At 43.5% G+C, this 17,765-nt stretch overlaps 1 protein-coding gene across 1 annotated transcript in view; it reads right to left on the reverse strand.

Moving 5' to 3' along the window:
* Positions 1-3,582: 3,582 nt before the first annotated feature.
* LOC147430469 (insulin-degrading enzyme-like 1, peroxisomal) overlaps positions 3,583-17,765 on the reverse strand; it is a 211,002-nt gene continuing 196,819 nt past the window's right edge. Inside the window, exons 20-26 of the mRNA XM_086493095.1 lie at positions 16,797-16,998; positions 16,479-16,687; positions 16,175-16,299; positions 5,019-5,070; positions 4,820-4,906; positions 4,590-4,712; positions 3,583-4,410 (exon numbers count right to left, since the gene is read on the reverse strand). Of these exons, the coding sequence (XP_086349221.1) occupies positions 4,132-4,410; positions 4,590-4,712; positions 4,820-4,906; positions 5,019-5,070; positions 16,175-16,299; positions 16,479-16,687; positions 16,797-16,998 (1,077 nt within the window). The 3' untranslated portion in view covers positions 3,583-4,131. The remainder of the gene's footprint in view (positions 4,411-4,589; positions 4,713-4,819; positions 4,907-5,018; positions 5,071-16,174; positions 16,300-16,478; positions 16,688-16,796; positions 16,999-17,765) is intronic.

The following is a 17,765-nucleotide window of genomic DNA, read 5'->3' on the forward strand; positions in this document are numbered from 1 at the left end:
GCAGGTAGGCCTTCGCGACAGTGGCAAAGCGCGCGTGCGCGCGCGCACACACAAAATAACATGAGTTCTTTCACTGGACAAAAAAGCTTGGCTGATAGCTATTTCGGGATCCCTTCATCTACATCTCTATTATGCTGCCCATTACATGATCACACAAACAACTATCACAGTAAAAGCATGCGTTTGGACGCTCAGCTAAAGGTAGGATATGAGTCGCCAAGGCTACCCCATACTCCCGAGTGCAGGGAGTACTGTTAAAATATCCTCCTAGTGGATGGCCATAACTACGATACAAAAAAATCTTATGAGGAGGTAGGAACTGGGCTAGCATGTATAACCGCTCTGAAAAACCTGGCTTTATTGAATGTTCTATGTAATAATACTGTGGCCCTAGGCCCAGTGCCTCAGTAACCATCGCCAATCGGATATTGTTTCTGAAATGCTCACGACCCCATAGTGTCACACGCGTCACTCGGTCCTCATATGTCCACCACTTAGTTTGGGAAACAGTTGTTCTTAACTGCGGAAATAGATGAAGTTCATAACGGAGTAACGTTGCTCTCCGAGTAGATTCACTTGACAGATAAAGATGTGCAATTACTATGGAAAAAACCTGTTCTTGACTGTATGCCATAATATGGTTGATACACCGGGTGAGCAAATTAGCTGGAGTTGCTTACTCCGGAAAAGATACTCCGGACTCGGTTTTTGTAAAAATATCACTTATCTTTTATAGACCCACTTTACGACTCCTAGACCAAATTGGAAATTATAATGAGACTACCCAATATTGATTAAATCTCTCACCTTTAAGATCAGCACATGAATATGTTATCCTAGTGGATAGCTGTATGGCATGAGCTTACTGTAGGGTTTTAGGAAGTATATGTAAACTGCTGTGTATGATCTTCCTAGGCTAGATACAATAACTTGGACCGGGTATCGACTATGGGAATAGATTGTTATTTGTTGCCATGGTAATGTGGTGGACAGTATGACCTGTCCTCGCATTTTACAGTAAAACTATCTTTACATCTTTTACATTGTACTTAAAAAAAAAAAAGCTCTGTAGTGGGTTTTCTCTGCATTAACTATTTGTGTCTCCTGCTGCACGCTATCGCCTGTACTGGGGTGTGGGTCTGCAACCGAATAGGGTAGCAGATGTTGCACGATATGGCCTGTAACCTCCGGATCTTTGGCTGGGGGTAATTCCTGAGGATATGCCCTTATTAGCGACCTCGATTGTAGGTGACATGTACTGCTGTGGGCTCAACATGCCGAAAAAGTATGAGAAGGTGATTGTAGAGGCATCATCGGCTCCTTATCTACAGGTTAACAAAAACTTGTTTTGTTCTTGAATCTATTGAAAGATTTTATGAGCCGGAATATGTGGCTTTGCTGAAAGAAGCTTGTTTTTTTGTAAAGTGAAATGGTTTGAAAAAAACAATATTCAATCTGTCCTTTTATAAAAGAACCAGGTTCTTAAAGAATGAGACGGTTCTTAAAGACGGTCTCATTCTGGTTTATGGTAAGGAATGAAAGTAGCTCATATAGCTAAGGATCACCAGGATTTTTGGGTCTCCATGACTAATAATGCAGGTCTTCCCCGTAAAATATGTGGTGTGTCGAATAAAATCAGGGTGATGTAAACAGTTTTTTGGTTGAGATAATATCTGTCCCTAAATGGAAAAAACTGCCAAATTTCGAGTGTATTTTAATAAATTGCTGTATTGATTTTTGGATTGCATGGTGTTGGGAAATGGTATGTCTATGGTAGGGTTTTTGTCTTACTAGAAGGTAAGCACTTTTTGGATACTTCTAGGCTCTGAATATAGCCGGATTCTCACAGAAAAATTATTAAAAAAAACTCAATACAGTGAACTGTATTTGTTCGGTTACCTTGGTAAGTTGTAATACACGTGAGTTGAAGTACGCTGGGTAAGTTGACAGATCTTAGACTGATTAGTTTCTTAGTGCAGATGCCTATTTTACTGAATCAGCTAAAAGTTTTGAATTTGCTGAATACTGGCTTCGGATGGGTAGCCCTATCTTCTGATATTCTGTAGGAATTGAGTGGCATCACATATTGGATTGTGGTTGTAAATTGCTGGTTTCAAATTTACTAGGCCTTTTTTACCATAGTACATCACTTGCTGGGAAGATTAGTGAAATTTTCCGGTGGCTTATCATTGATTCAGAGTAGTGAAGGATTTCTACTAGCCATTAGTGGTTTGGCCCTCGGATATTTAATAAAATGTGCTTACCATCATTAGCTAGCTTTTTATTCGCACTTGAGTTTATATGAACTGGCCTTTACATACCATCTTGCAGTTTATATAACAAAAAGCTTCTAGTGGGTTGGTTTAAAAGGTACTTTATACTATGAGGAATGTCGAAATTTGTTCCTTTAGCTGATCTTGGCTGGATACTTCTACGTCATTTCTTTCTCGAATGTTGTCTGAGCTAGCTCTAAAGGACTGAGTCGTCTAGGGTACTTTTGGTATACAATTTATTGATGGCTTGGGACAACAGTATTTCAGACATGACATAATGACATAGTTATTCCTTGATATAGGAAACAAATATAAACAAAAAAAAGGGGGGTGGATCTGTTTTGTAAAGTGGTAAATTACTTGGAAGTTTTTTTTGGGATATCTCAGCTTGTTTATAAAATGGTTCTTAAAATGGGATCAGTTCCGAAAGATTTTTTTGTATTTATACAAGGTAGTGGTAATCCTTAATAATATGAGATCTGGCTCTAAAGGACAGAGTCGTCTAGGATACTTTTGGTATACAGTTTATTGCTGGCTTGGGAACAACAGTATGTCAGTCATGACATTATAACATAGTTATTTCTTGATATAGGAAGTAAATATAAGTAAACAAAAAAAGGGGGTGGCTTTGTTTTGTAAAGTGGTAAATACTTAGAAGTTTTTTTGGGATATCTCAGCTTGTTTATAAATTGGTTCTTAAAATGGGACCAGTTCCGAAAGATTTTTTTGTATATAAACAAGGTAGTGGTAATCCTTAATAATCTGAGATCTGGCTCAAGATTGCTTGTGCATACCTCTATAGAGTGAAATTCGCTCCAATCTAATTAGAGAAGAAAGTTCTTTTTAGTTTTGATAATCTCCCTAAAAAACTCCTAAAATCTTAAGATTGGCAAAGAAAGTTTTTTTAATATTATATATATATATATATATATAATTGAGTAATAACCAGATATATAGCAGCTCTATGGGATTTGCACTTTCTTTATAAGATGGATAAAAAAAGCCAAGAAACTTTTTTTCTAAAAAAACAAAATATAAGTTAAGAACTGTGTGTTTTTTTTATGGTGACATGGATAACAATTGGGATGCCCAGCATCACCTGCGTACAATCATGTGCTAACGAATTGTTTTCTTGTGGCTATGGGTGCAGATAAGGGCTACTTTCCTTGATTAAAACATTCTGTTCTTAACATATGGAGGATCTCTTAACGTGAAGCAAAATTTCCCAGACTTTGGGTTTGCGGTTTTCAGAGCTATATTCTGTTATCTTCATTACTTTGTACAAAATTTATTTTCAACTCCAAATAAATTACTGTACAAATCTATTGTATTATTCTAGAATTGTTGGTCTGTGAACAGTTAGTGTTCGTTTGCGTATATATATAGATTTAGAACTGTTACACACACACACACACACACACACACACACACACACACACACACACTCACTTGGAGAGCGGACAAATGGGAAATAACATTCCAAGAGATCCCTTGTGTATAGAGGCTTCAACATGTATGCTTCCAATCATGCAACTTTCTTATTTGGCACAAAATTCAAGAAAATCCTTGAATCCTCTTTGTTTAAGTGGATGCAAAAGCCCACGATGCACTGTACTTCAACCTTGTGGCCTTTCTTGAGTTTGAAAAAATACAAGCACTTCTTGCAACTTTGATAGCTTCTCCATCTAAACTAATGTGCCAGGTATGTATGGCGAGGTGAGGCTTCTTCTAGTGATGACTTTCCCTTCATTTTGGGAAACATGAAATGCTTTAGTTATAGAAAGCCCTCAAGCTGCCAGGGGCAGCCTTTTCTGTGTGCCACAAATTAAAAGGCACTGGCAGCCATGGTGTGATGTCTTCATCTTAAAGACCCATACAAAAGTTGCGATCGCTTGAAGTCAAAAATGTCTTTGATGCAGAAAGACGCCTTCCCTTCTTCTTCATCTTTTTTATGAACCTTCTGTGGTTCACAGATATTATCATTTTTGTCTTCTTCTACGACAGACTTGAACTCATCCTGGTGTGCTCCACCATAAACACAAATGCTTAACTTTGCCCTTTCTGGGGCATTAGCTTTAATATACTTTGTATAAAAGTCCAGCAAGTCTTGTTTGCAGACCTTTCTTAGAGCACCAACCTGTTGCAAAGTCATAAGAACGCGTAAAAATCTAAATCAAGACAGGAGCTGCCACAAGGCACCATGTCCTGCTCAAATGTACCATGATCAACATTTAGATCTCTAACCTACACAATATCCCAAGCAAAAATGGGAAAAAAATATCGTCAATATCCAGCTGACCAAGAAATAACATATACCTCATCCTTCTGCCTGCTGAACTTCTGTGTACCACAGTCAATTTCATTCCAGAAAAATCCTGTTTCTTCGGCTAAGTTCTTGTGTTTCTCGAGCTTTATTCCAACCAAAGCATGGACATTACTCTGCAAGTTTGCATGAAACGAGTAAATTTGTCAGAAACATCCAGCTACAGAAAAATCTACTCAATGTGCTTCTTCTGAAGTAAAAATGATAGCCCTGGAGTAATTGCCTTAAATTCTTCATCCGTCAGTTGGCTTAAATTAGTGTGGACCAAGCTCAAAAATTCTTCAACTCTTGCATCCAAATCCTTTGGATCCTGCATACAACATAAAAAATAGATGCTGTAATACTCTCGCTGCACACCCTTGAGAGACATGGAGCACTCCAAATTGAAATGACGTAGAAATCTTAGTAGATTCAAAGGTTACCTTCAAAGCTGATTGAATAATGAACTGTGCTCCTCTCACACCAGAGTCATCTCTGCCAATGTATGCTTAACATCAGCAACACAAAACATATTGAATGTTTACTTATATTGAATCAAACTTAATGCTTTGACCATCTCGTGTGAGAAAGCATGTTATCAGTGCGTCTGCAGCATAGATAAGATGCTCCCCCTATAAGTCCATATGGCCGGCTGCTCACTTATGTCGAAGACAGCATATGTCTTCCTTTACCATCTAGTGGGTAAAGAAGCTCGTGGTGGTGGGTTGAGGCTCTTGTGGTTGTGGTGTCGGTGGTTGTTGGGGAACATGAAACAATCCCTCCACATATACGTGCCAAGAGTGATGGGTGTCGGGGTCCGTGGCTCCTTGAAGCTCCACCATGTGATAGAGCTATCTCTGCTAAGGAAGAAGTGGTACATATCCAGCTCCTAGGTCTCTGCAAAAGTCCACCTTTTACGGCTGGCGAATCTCCCCATCTCTCTTCTGGCTTCTGCTTCTCTCTCTGATAGTTCCCAAAGATCTCTGTGTGCAGAGGTGTGAGCATAGGGCTCTACACTCATCGTCATATTATATGTTCTGGGTCATTGTCCCAGATCTAGCAAGCTCTCCAAAATGGTTGGTGAAAACTCTGCATCGCAGTTGTATGTAGCAATTAGCCCAGTCGTGTGGCCATAGTGTTCATAGATGCGAATGGGTCCATGAGTAGGAGTCCATCGTCTACTCTAATAGTATATTTGTCAGCCATGTCATGTGTGAAGTAGATGGACCGTACATGAGGTGTTCGTGTCACAAGCACTAGCTTATGACAAAGCCAAGTATGTATGATTGGCGCCAATGGGGCATGGTGGAATAGAGAATGAGGTAACTAGGTGTGCTGTCTCTAATAACCCCATAGGTTAATCGACCACATGCCTCCTGTACGTGTATGTCCTCCATGCGAGAAGCATGTCAGCCAGGCCACACAAAGAACGCAACAATAGCAGAGGCCTTGTGTCTGGTATGCGGGCTATCCCCACCTCTGCTGGCTCTAAACGGTGTAGCATCCCTACATCCTTATAATCATACATCTCACACTGGCGGCTCTGTGTGTGGGAGTTCAAGTCCTTTGTGAGAACGACCTCTTCCAATGCAAAGTAATACATAATCTTTTCTTTTAGGTAGTTGGCATGCATATAGTGAGGCTTCCATCTCCTCCTTTGTGATGGCATAATAAGAGCCTGAAGGGGAGAAATAACATAAAGCAATGTAGGTGAACTTGTCCTGTCTGAGCTGTATACTGCTTCACATGTATCTGGCCTCTTGGTCCTGAGCCACCACTCTACATCGTCCCTAGAGCTCTTGCCGGAAAAGTACTCCCACTCCTCTCCAAGTGGCCTGATGTGGAGTCCTCCTGTATGCTGACTCCCTTTGATAGCTCTCCATCCTGGGTAGTCCTCTCTCAGAACTCTAATGTGTCTCTATCTGTAGAAGGATACCCCTCTTCTCCATCCCATGCTCCAATTATCTAGGCTATGCCCATAATGCTCCGTAGTTCAAGAGTGCAATATGTATCTCTCTCAGTGACTAGCCTGTGTCCCATAGGTTCCAAACCACTATAATCCTTAGGGCCGCCACCAAGGATGACTGCTTTTTTGCCTTCTGGCCTGCGACACCTCGGCATGTATGCTCTCATATGCTCCACCCCATACTCATGAGATCTTCATCCGAGATGCGATCCAAGAAATGGGAGCACCCTCCAAGCTTTCCTTTCCTTCCTCCCATTTTTCTTTGGCTAGTTCCCATTCTTCTCTTTCCGTTCGCCATTCTCGTTATTCTTCCCCATCTTGGCGACTTGATCTCATCAGGATCTCATCAAGTTCCTCAACTTCTGGCTGATCCTCATCTGGCATATCTTCTGGCACATCAGCTACGAAGGGTCTTAGAAGACTCACGTGAAACGCATTATGAATCTTCCATGCATCAGGCAATTTCAGCCTGTAAGCCACATTGCTGACATTGTCAAGCACTTGAAAAGGCCCATAGTAACGCATGCTGAGCTTAGGAAACAGCCGTTCCTTGCCCTTCATCTTCTTTAACCTTGCCTTTTCGAACCTTAACAGAACCCAATCACCAGGTGATAACAACAATTCACGACGGTGACGATTAGCAACCTTTTTCTGTTTTGCCTGAGTCTTCTCCAAGGCAACTTTAATTTTCTTGTACATTTCATCCATGTTCTCAACATATCGATCTGCCTCAAAGATCTTGTCCTTTGTATGCAAAATGGAAGGAACCTTCTTGCCGCCTTCAACAATCTCAAAAGGTGCTTTGCCAGTAGATGAATGCACCGTATTATTGTACGCATACTCAAACATAGGCAAATACTGTTCCCACTTGCCTTTATTATCTGACACACAGCATTTCAGCAGATCTAAGACAATAGAATTAGCCTCTTCTGACTGTCTATCAGTTTGTGGATGAAACGAAGACAAGAACTTGAGCGTAGTGCCCATGTTCTCAAACAATCCTCTCCAGAACAAACTGGTCATGTGAGGATCACGATCACTGATAATCGATTGTGGCATACCATGGTACTTAAACACATTGTACATGAACAAGCGTGCCATCTGATCAGATTTTATCTTCTTCCTGACAGATAAAATGGGCTTGCTTGCTGAACCTGCACATATTGATCCATATATCATCATTCCCTGTTGGCGTTCTTGGAAGATCAAAGATAAAGTCCATAGCAATGCTTTCCCATGGCTTATCTGGTATCGGCAGTGGTTGTAGCAATCCTGGTACCTTTTGCCTGTCAAACTTGACCTTTTGGCAAACTATGCATGCTCGCACAAAGGCATCCATATCTCTCCTCAAGGTAGGCCAAAAGAAGAAAGTCTCTACCGCTTTAACTGTCGCATCAATGCCACGATGCCCTGCATATGGTGGGACATGACTCTCTTCCATGACCTTATGTCGCAGTGGCCTTGTGACACAAAGTTTGCCATGCATCATCATAAAACCATCTCTGAGGAGGTAGTGCTCATGATGTTGCCCCTCTTGTAACTGTTCAAAGATACTTGCAAAATCTTCACCAGCAGTATATTGTTCCTTCATCTCATCTAGCTCATGATGATAAGAAATTGTCACAGATGAAATTTGTGGCTTTCTTGATAACGCATCAGCCACAACATTCTTCTTGCCTTCCACATGCATAATCTGGAAGTGGAACATGGAAAGAATGTTTGCCCATCGCATATGATTTTCGGATAACTTTGACTGTGTCAAGAAAGTATCGCAAGGTCTGATGATCTGTTTGGACAACAAAATCAGCACCTAAGAGGTAGTGCTTCCAGCTAGAAAGTGCATGAATCACGGCCAAGATCTCTTTCTCATAGATTTGCATAGTCCTCTCTGGCCCTTGCAAAATTCGGCTTTCATGAGCTACTACTCGTCCATCTTGCATTAGCACTGCTCCGATGCTACTGCCACACGCGTCACACTGGACCACAAATGACTTCCTGAGATCTGGTAAAACAATAACTGGATCTGAAGTCAACTTTTCCTTTAAGAGACTAAAAGCTGAAATCTCTTTTTGGGTCCATCTGAAAGTGACCTCTTTCTTTTGCAAAGCGTGAAGAGGCGATGCTATCTCTGCAAAATTTCTGATAAACCTTATATAGTAGGAACACAATCCCAAGAAGCTTCTGACATCATGCACAGTCTTCAAGTCTGGCCATGTCTTGATAGCTTCGACCTTTGCGGGATCCATTCTAACACCATCCTTTGAGACTATGTGGCCAAGAAAGTGGATCTCTTCGAGGAAGAATTCACTTTTCTTAGGATTGACAAGCAACCATTGACTGCGCAGCTCTTCGAACACAATGGTCAAGTGACACCTATGCTCCTCTTCATTCTTCAAATACACTATCATGTCATCGAAGAACGTCCCAATGATGCGAGCGGAAAATCCGGTCCATCATTCTATTGAACGTGGCACGAGCATTTGTTAGCCCAAACGGCATCACTAGAAACTCATGAATACCAAATGTCGTTCTAAACGCAGTCTTGTGCACATCCTTTGGCCTTATACGAATTTGATGGTACCCACTCTTAAGGTCTATCCTACTGAAAATTGCAGCACCCCCTCTAAACGATCGAGAATATCATCAATTCGAAGAATAGGAAACCTATACTTGATGGTATTTTTATTCAACGTACGGTAATCAATACACATGCGCCATGAGCCATCCTTCTTCTACACTAGGAGCACTGGGGAGCAAAAGGGTGAAGAACTAGGCTGAATCAGCCCCTTCTCTAATAACTCCTCAACCTGGCCCATAATCTCTTTCTGCTGCGCCGCACTAACCCTGCAGGGAGGTCTATTTGGTGGGCTGCATCCTGGCACCAAATCTATCCGATGGTCCTCAGGTCTCTCTGGCGGCAATTGCGACGGTAATGAATCAGAAAAACAGTCACTAAACTTTTGCAAAAATGCTGATCTTTCATTATCTAACACAGATAAATTTGACTGATCGCTATCTGAGACATCACGTGCAAAAATCAAGTACACAGAAAGATGATTCTTTATAATAGAAGTGATAGTAGAAGCAGATACAATAGGGACTGACTCTCGTTTAAGCTTTACATCCAAGATGTGAGTTTTGCCCCTATGCTGTACAGTGATCTTTTTGTTGTAGGCATCCAAGACTCCATGCACTCGGAACATCCACGGGATCCCCAACAAGGTGTCGCATCCTTCCAACGACATGATGTAGAACTCTTCCGTGTCCACATATGACTGGATATGCAGACGCAACTTTCCAATAATGGGAGTAACACACTCTGAGTGGCCAGGACATGCCAACCCTGCCTCTGCTGTGTATCCCATCTCTTCAGCTCTAATGCCCAGCTTCATAGCTAACTTTGGTGAGATAAAGTTGGCTTTGGCACCTGGATCTAAACAAGATGAGTGCTGTTGATGGGGCTTGGGAGAAAACCACCCAGACACAAACAATTAATCGCAGTATAGATCTCCACTCACTTGAGGTTCACCACTATAGATGATGAGCTTCCCTTTGGTTAAGTTTTTTTGCGTATGCTAACTACATAGAGGATCTCAAGAGGATAGAGAAGCACTTAATTTCATATTTAAGAGCATGAGCATACCACCAGACAAGGTGTACAACAAATTTTTTGAATAAACTCTCAGTGCATGAGAATACGTACAATCTTTACTTCATAGTAGATAGTAGAGGATCCCATCCTAGACTGGTGCAGTGACATGAAGAATGTGCCCGAAAAGCATACTTGCCACCTGATTGAGAGCCGCCCTCCAACTAACTCCATCTCGGCACCCCCTTGGTGCTATCTGAAATCAACCCTTCAATGGGCTTCTTCAAAACTCTCCAAAGCTTCTTTTTTTGCACCTTAGCCTTCTCCTGTTATTGCACTTCAGATCGGCCATTGTAGCCCCAAGCTACATATGGCTCCCTCCTTCCACAGCGTGGCCATGCACCAGGCGACTCTCTGAGCTTCTGCACCTCCTTCGCTATCATGCAGCCCTGATCATGACACCTCCCTTCTACTCCTGAGTGGCCACCAAGTGGTCGCCTGTAGCAGGCCTCGTATCTCTTTTTCTGCTGCAGCTCTGGAAGATGAGCTCTCCCGTCCCCCCTAGCCCACTGCACCCAGATGCTCCTCTCTCGTTTCTCTGTGCCACCCAGCCTGGCTGTTCCCCTCTCGAGCTTGGCCTCGTTTTCCCTGAGCCCTCGTGCTCCTGAATCCCTTCTCTGGCCCTCCCTCTTGGTGGCGGCTCCACGTGCTTACTGGAGAGCCTCACTTCTCCTAATCCTTCTGTCCCTCCTCGTCCTACATCCCCCGCATGCCCTTCATGAACTCCCCTCCTCTGGCGCTCTCAAGAGGCCCGTCACCCTCCGAGCTGATAACCTCGTTCTTGCTCTACTGTAGCAGGCCACTCGCTCCCCCCTTGGCCATGGCTTCAGCTCTCTGACCTCTGAGGTCGCGCTGCAGTGTGCGCTTCTTTTTTACAGGGCTCTGCAAGTGGGAGCCTTTAGCATGACCCCCCTCACCTCGCCTTGCAGTGGCTTCCCCTTCTCTGGCGCTCTCAAGAGGCCCGTCACCCTCCGAGCTGATAACCTCGTTCTTGCTCTACTGTAGCAGGCCACTCTCTCTCCCCTTGGCCATGGCTTCAGCTCTCTGACCTCTGAGGTCGCGCTGTAGTGTGCGCTTCTTTTTTACAGGGCTCTGCAAGTGGGAGCCTTTAGCATGACACCCCCTCACCTCGCCTTGCAGTGGCTTCCCCTTCTCTTGCAGCTGGCAGCGCCCACGTGCATGCCATCCCTCCATCATTGCAAGCGGCTTCCAGATTAATGCAGCCAAGCTGACTGCTCTCCTTTTGTTGAAGTGGGTGGCCTCCGAGCCTTCTCAACTGGGCGGCCCATGCTGCCCCTCGACCTTCTCATGGCGCCCAGCTTCTCCACGGCGGCCTCTCACGTGCAGGCCCATGCCGCCGTCATTGCAGACGATTCCAAAAATGTATTCCTTTCTTTTTAACTTAATAGATCGAGCAAGAGTGAGTTCTCACCATCAACGTTGGACTCCTTTACGTCAACTTTAAGGACTCCATCCTAAACCGTGCCAAGGCCCATCAAGCATATCAATGTGGTTCCCGTTCAGCATAAGCAAAATGGCATCCGACCCTCAGCCATCTTTGCAATAAGAGCGGACAATGGATAGTGATGCCGAAGTAGACACTCCCCGGTCTAATCTCTAGCAAGGTCTTCATGAACAGCCTTCCTCTATTATAGGTTGGCCACTCCTCTCATTCTCAAGGCGAATCGAAGTCCTCCCTTTGCATGTAGGCGGTTCCGATCTCTGAGGTTTTCGCATATATGTATCTTGTATCCATGCTAGCACCTGCATAACCATATCCCTCGTGCTTGAAAGTAGAATTGCTTGCTTTGGGAGCGCATCGGTTGAGAAGGATCAAGAATCTATCACCGTCTGATCCCTAACTTTACCCCATGTCCTGCATAACTCACTGGCATCTGTATTGGGTCTGTCACCCACCATGTCTGGCACTAAACCTGCCGTGGGCTTAGGCTTCTTGCCTTTCTGGTCTTCTTCATCCTCTGAGTCAGCTGGTCTTTTCCTTTGTGGACAATTGGTAGCAAAGTGACCAGGCTGCTTGCATATAAAGCATTTGTTTTCAGCCATTAGGACCTTCTTTTCCTTGAGCGACTTGCGCACAAAAGGCTTCCTTTTTTGTTTCTTTGCCTGCGCTCCAGAAGTCCCGGCTGAATCCTCGCTCCAGAAGTCCTCGTGACTTAGTTAACAGCTGCCACATCCCCGTGACAATTTGTGGCCTCAAAGACCAAGATAATGTTGAAGAGGTAAAATAACTCATGACTATGATGGGGGTTAATGAGCCGACGCACACGAAGGCTCGGAGAGTGGGTAATAACAAAAGTGGAAGCAAGGGGGAAACGTCGAAAGGACACTTACCCTTTGTTTCCCCTCCATGGAAGCGAAGGACTTATTGAAGAAAAGATTAACTCTTCATGCTCTCGCAGATTGCTCATATGCAAGAGGTAATGCCACATATTAGAGTAACAAGGGAAAAAGGTAAGATTGATTTCTACCGAGATGGTAGGGTGGTGATATTGGAGCGACGCTCTGCATGACGGTACGAGACCTATGGGACCACACTCAAGCAGCATGGAATTGTAATGAGTCACTCCGTCTTGATGTAGGGGCATTTGAGAACACCTTTACAGGGAGAGACATTGTCTTTTACTTCAAAACACAATAGGCATGGGGACAACTTAGAGGAGTAGGAGTCCTATTGAGAGAGGAGTTAAAGCCGCTTGTGCACATTGTTTGAAGGGATGATCAAGCCAGATACATGTGGGTGAGATTAAGGGCCGAAACAGGCAGATTCTTGTACATTGCTATATGCTACTTTGCCCCAACACATCAGTGTATGCTGCACCTAAAGGACGTCCCCTTTCTCTGTGTTAGATGAGGACATATGGGAGTTTTCCAGGGATGGTGACATCTTTCTCTTGGGGGACTTTAATGCCCGCACGAGAAATCATCAGACAAATTTTTATGACACCTCAAATGAGATACTGAGAGAGCTAGATACCAATGATATGGGGCACGACAGACACTCATAGGATGAGTAGACTAAATACGGTAGATATCTGATGGAGATGGGGGCCTCACATGGATTGGCCATACTTAATGGCCTACAACAATTTCCTGCAGCAGCTGGGTTTACTTGCTTCCCACATAAACATGAAGCTAGCACAGTGGATTATGTCATGGCTCAACTAAGCTTTATCCCATATATACAAAATTTCACAGTTGAACCCAAGCCCATTGGCATAGCAGTGCATCATGCTCTCTTGACATGGACCATATCCTTTCAGTTCAATACTACCCAGCGGCCACCAGGTGTAGCACATGCTTGATATATTTTTACCTCAGAGACTAATTCTGTTTACATTGATGGGATTTACAAACGTGTATGCACGGATGATTCGCGCCGCCCTCTAGGCGAGCTCACTTACATAGTGACAAAGACTTCGCATGATGCATCACGAGAGGCATACCCGCACACTCAGCTTGAGTAGACGACCCTCTGGGAGTATGCCCGAGAACAGCTAGTACAATGAGGAGTGCAAAGACATGAAAGTACGGCTCCAGATAGAGGTACTCCTAGGAGTCATCACCTATCGAAAATCACAAATTGCCTTCCGATGACTAGTGCGACGGAAGAAGCGGGCTTTCTTGGCTCACTTAGAGCACGATCTTTACCAGCTGTTCTTGAGCCAAGACTCACGGGAAGCATGGAGACTCTTCCATGAGCACTCACCTCCTCCTGGCATCACTTCTACGGGGGTTTGGGGTTAGTATGTGACATCTTTGTACAGGGTTCCTGGACAACCATCGCTTCTAGACCCCCTACAACCATGCCCACATACTTGTGCTTTCTTTACTGCAGAGATGGTAAGGAAAGCCATTGATAGGATGAGGACAAGGGGAGATTATGATCATGAGGACTTAGTAGCAAAGCATTTCATACATGCCAAAGATATGCTTGCAAAGATTCTAGCAGTGATGTTCAACCGTGCAATGTGTGAGGGTCTACCTGACACTGGAGCTTGTCTACTATAGTGCCTATTTTCAAGGCAGGGGACCGTATGGAGCCTGGAAACTATCGTACTATTATGATTGGGCACACATTTGTACGGTTGTATGCATCCATTCGTGAGCAGTAGTTGAGCAGATGGTTAGAGAGAGCTGGCATGCGAGCAGAGGGACACACAGGTTTTAGGAGGGGGTTTTCTACTCTTGATCAAATTCTGATGCTTAGAGCTATTATTGAGGAGGGTATATCATATGAGAGGAGAATTTGTTGTAGCTTTATGGAATTTTGCAAAGCATTTGACACAGTGCCTAGAGACATGTTGATGCGCAAATTGCAGGAGATAGGGGGGTTGCAATGTCACTTAGATGCTTTACATGTGCTTGCCTGGTCAGGAGTTAATGGAGTATACAGATGCATACACTTACCTTGGGATAGTCTTTAGTGGGCCAGTGTTTTCATTGAGGAGAGCATCTGAGACTAGGTTGACCAGAGCTTATGCTGGCCTAGGCAAACTAGAGAGGATGTGTTCACAAGTTCAATTCCAAGAACGTCAAACAAAGCTATGGCTCTTTGATACTTTAGTGAAATCAGCTATGCTTTATGGAGTCCAGATATGGGGACCTTCAGTGGACCACCACATCAGATCTGGTAGCATTGATGGGTGGAGATGTATGGAGAGGCCTTTGGTTTCTCTAACCTCTCGGATGATTAGAGCTAAGGCTTCAATACCACATGAGATTATCAGAGCAGAGCTGGCTGCATCTCCACTCGTGGTTGAGGCACTCACCAGATCAATCTCCTTTATGCACAGTTATGGGACCTCCTCAGACACAGATATGCTCGCTTAGCTCTTGAGTCTTCCCAATAGCTACCACTACAGGGGATACTACTTGCTGGTATGGATATATGACATCATGGTTTCAGTTACACAGTATGGATAGATTGCCTCTCTTCAAGTGCTCTGTGGATGCACCCTCTCTGTCTATCACGCGCACAGACATCACCTGACGTCCCTGAGTTGTCCTCTAGCATGCTGTAGATACTTCCGGATATGATTTTGACTATAGTGGTGAGACTCTCTCAGAGAGTCCTCTCTGATAGAGCATCCATGATGACGTGTGATAAGACTGAGACCACAATCACGTGACTTGGAAGCCTGTGCCATGTTGCAGTACGACAGCAACCAGAGCCAGGGATGGCTGGCCAGCAGCTAGGGGAGCTCCAAAAGCATTCAGCATGGCCAATGTTGGTGCGAGACCAAGAGAGCAGGATTGTTGATGAAAAAAAGCTTTGCTTTTGGGTCCCCTTGTTGCTTTTGGGGCCAAGTTTTCAAGATTTTCATTTTGTACCTGTAAAAGGCATCAAAGTGGGGCACTTGTAATTAATCTGGGTTAGAGAACTCGGAGAGTCTCAGAGAGACAAGAGTCTTGAGCTGTGTAGTGCAAGCAGAACTACCCAGAAAGTATAAGTGAGGCTATATGGAAAAAGTGTGCTTAGAATTAGCGACAAAGAATTACTGCAACGGCGTCAAGTTGAATGCCAACCCCCCTCTGCCAACTCATGGTCCCCCCACGTGGATTGCAAGTATTGATTTCTTTTGATTGCTTGCATTTTGAAGGGAATCTACGTTTTGAGTCTCTCCCAGGTGTGATTGTGTGGACCAAGTGCAGGTAACAATTCCATTGCTGAGATCACACGCAACAGAGGAGATATACACAAAATGGGAGAGAAAGGCACCCTAGAAATTGGTACGTGGTTTGTCTTCTTCTGTTAACAAATCAAGCAAGGTCTAGTTAGTTAAAATAAAATAGCTTCTCAACTCTTTAATTGAGTTCCCACAATTTCAACAGTCCTACCACAAGCCCTCAACTTTATCTGATAAATGGCAAAGCACATTGACTTGCAGGCGGTTGACTCTAATTTCTTACAAAAAAAAGTAAGGAGTGCAACTGGCTCCTTATAGAGTTTTTGGAACAATCACCTGTTTGCTAAAACCACAATATAACCAAGTTGCTGAACTGTTCGCAACTGATAAAATGCTTCTTGCTTTGTGCTTAAAAGAAACAATTCCAAAAGTGCATTCAGCAATTCATCATCCTGACAAACCTGCCAATCAAAAATGAAATAAGCATAACCAGTAGCAGAAAGGAGAAACATTATGCACCTGATTGCAAAGAGCTACCGAGCTATTCTTCTCAACAACTGAAGGCCTAGCTCACGTTTGTGACAAAAATGATATGTTTCGCACACAATAAGGAGATTCATCCTTTAGAATATATTGCTACCTGCAAATATAATGTAAGCGCAGAATTGGCATCACTTAAGTTGGATCCAGCAACAGGATAGTAAGCTTTACTTTGAGGCTCAAGCTTCATAATCCTTCTCTCTGCATGCTGAGACCCAAAGATAGGTTTAGATTTAAACATAGGCCCGTTAGCCAAGGATTTCTCAATCATCACAGCCAAGCTTTCAGCCTCAGCTGCATCCATGTTTCCTGAAAGGAAAAGAAGAGCGACATCATGCAAAGGAGTAAAGCATTGAGATTTTCTATCCAGGCAGAAAGCTGGAGAACCTTACATGAATAAAGAAAAGTAACTTAGCACCTGCAACGTAGCATTCAAAAGAAACTCGAGACATGAGGCGTGGAAAAAAGGAAGCAAGATCTGCAGGCTCAAGTGGTGTAATAGCTTCAAGGTAAGCATCATTGCCCCATTTCTTATTATGTAATATCAGAGAACAATAATAAAGAGCTTGTTGATAAGGCTGCCAGAAACGGAAATTCAGCAAAGTCTTCAGAACTCTTTCCTGTTTGCCAAATTCAGGGTTAAACACAAGTTAAATGGGGGTATTACTTTGAAACTAGAATTTAGACATGAAATTAGTAGTGAAAAATCAAGACATAAGATCTTTGTTCTGGCATGAACAACTTCTCTGCATTACACAGCTTGGCCTTGTTCATGCCTTTTTGGGCCCACATTCTTTTAAATATGCAGTTGCGCATCAATACAAGAGATTCATAATGCCCAGACAAACCTAAACCCTAGCTTTCATAGGAAGCGCAATTTCTTTATTGAGGAATCTCTACAAGGTTGTTATCAAAGGACTCTATATCTAAATCTAATAATGGCTTCTAAAAAATAGTAATAATGTTAATAACAAGCGCTACAATTCTGCTCAAGATCTGGAAGCAACATAAGGTGTCATCCTGGCATGTGAAACCTATCACAAAACGCTGCACTTCCATGCCCTTTTAGGTACAAGTGCCTTTGTGTACATAGAACACAAGGAGTAGAAGGGGGAATTAGGTAGAGCTGCAAAGGAGCCAATCAACCATGCCAGCCATCTAACCCCTACCTCGAGTGCTCATATCCCATTTTTTGACGCCATATGCCACGGGAACGTGCCAACGGAAAAGAATAGACTGAACAACTTTAAGCACTTCAAATAACAATTGAACTGAACGAGATGCACGACACGAGACGGGGAGTGGCGGAGTTCCACCCCAAGAGAGCACTCGCCCCAAATGCTGGCGCCCCTTTCGGTATTCCTTTATATTGCTTCAACTCAATACA

This window comes from Adiantum capillus-veneris, chromosome 21 (genome assembly GCF_014529385.1).
Source record: "Adiantum capillus-veneris isolate H3 chromosome 21, ASM1452938v2, whole genome shotgun sequence".
Lineage (NCBI taxonomy): Eukaryota > Viridiplantae > Streptophyta > Polypodiopsida > Polypodiales > Pteridaceae > Adiantum > Adiantum capillus-veneris.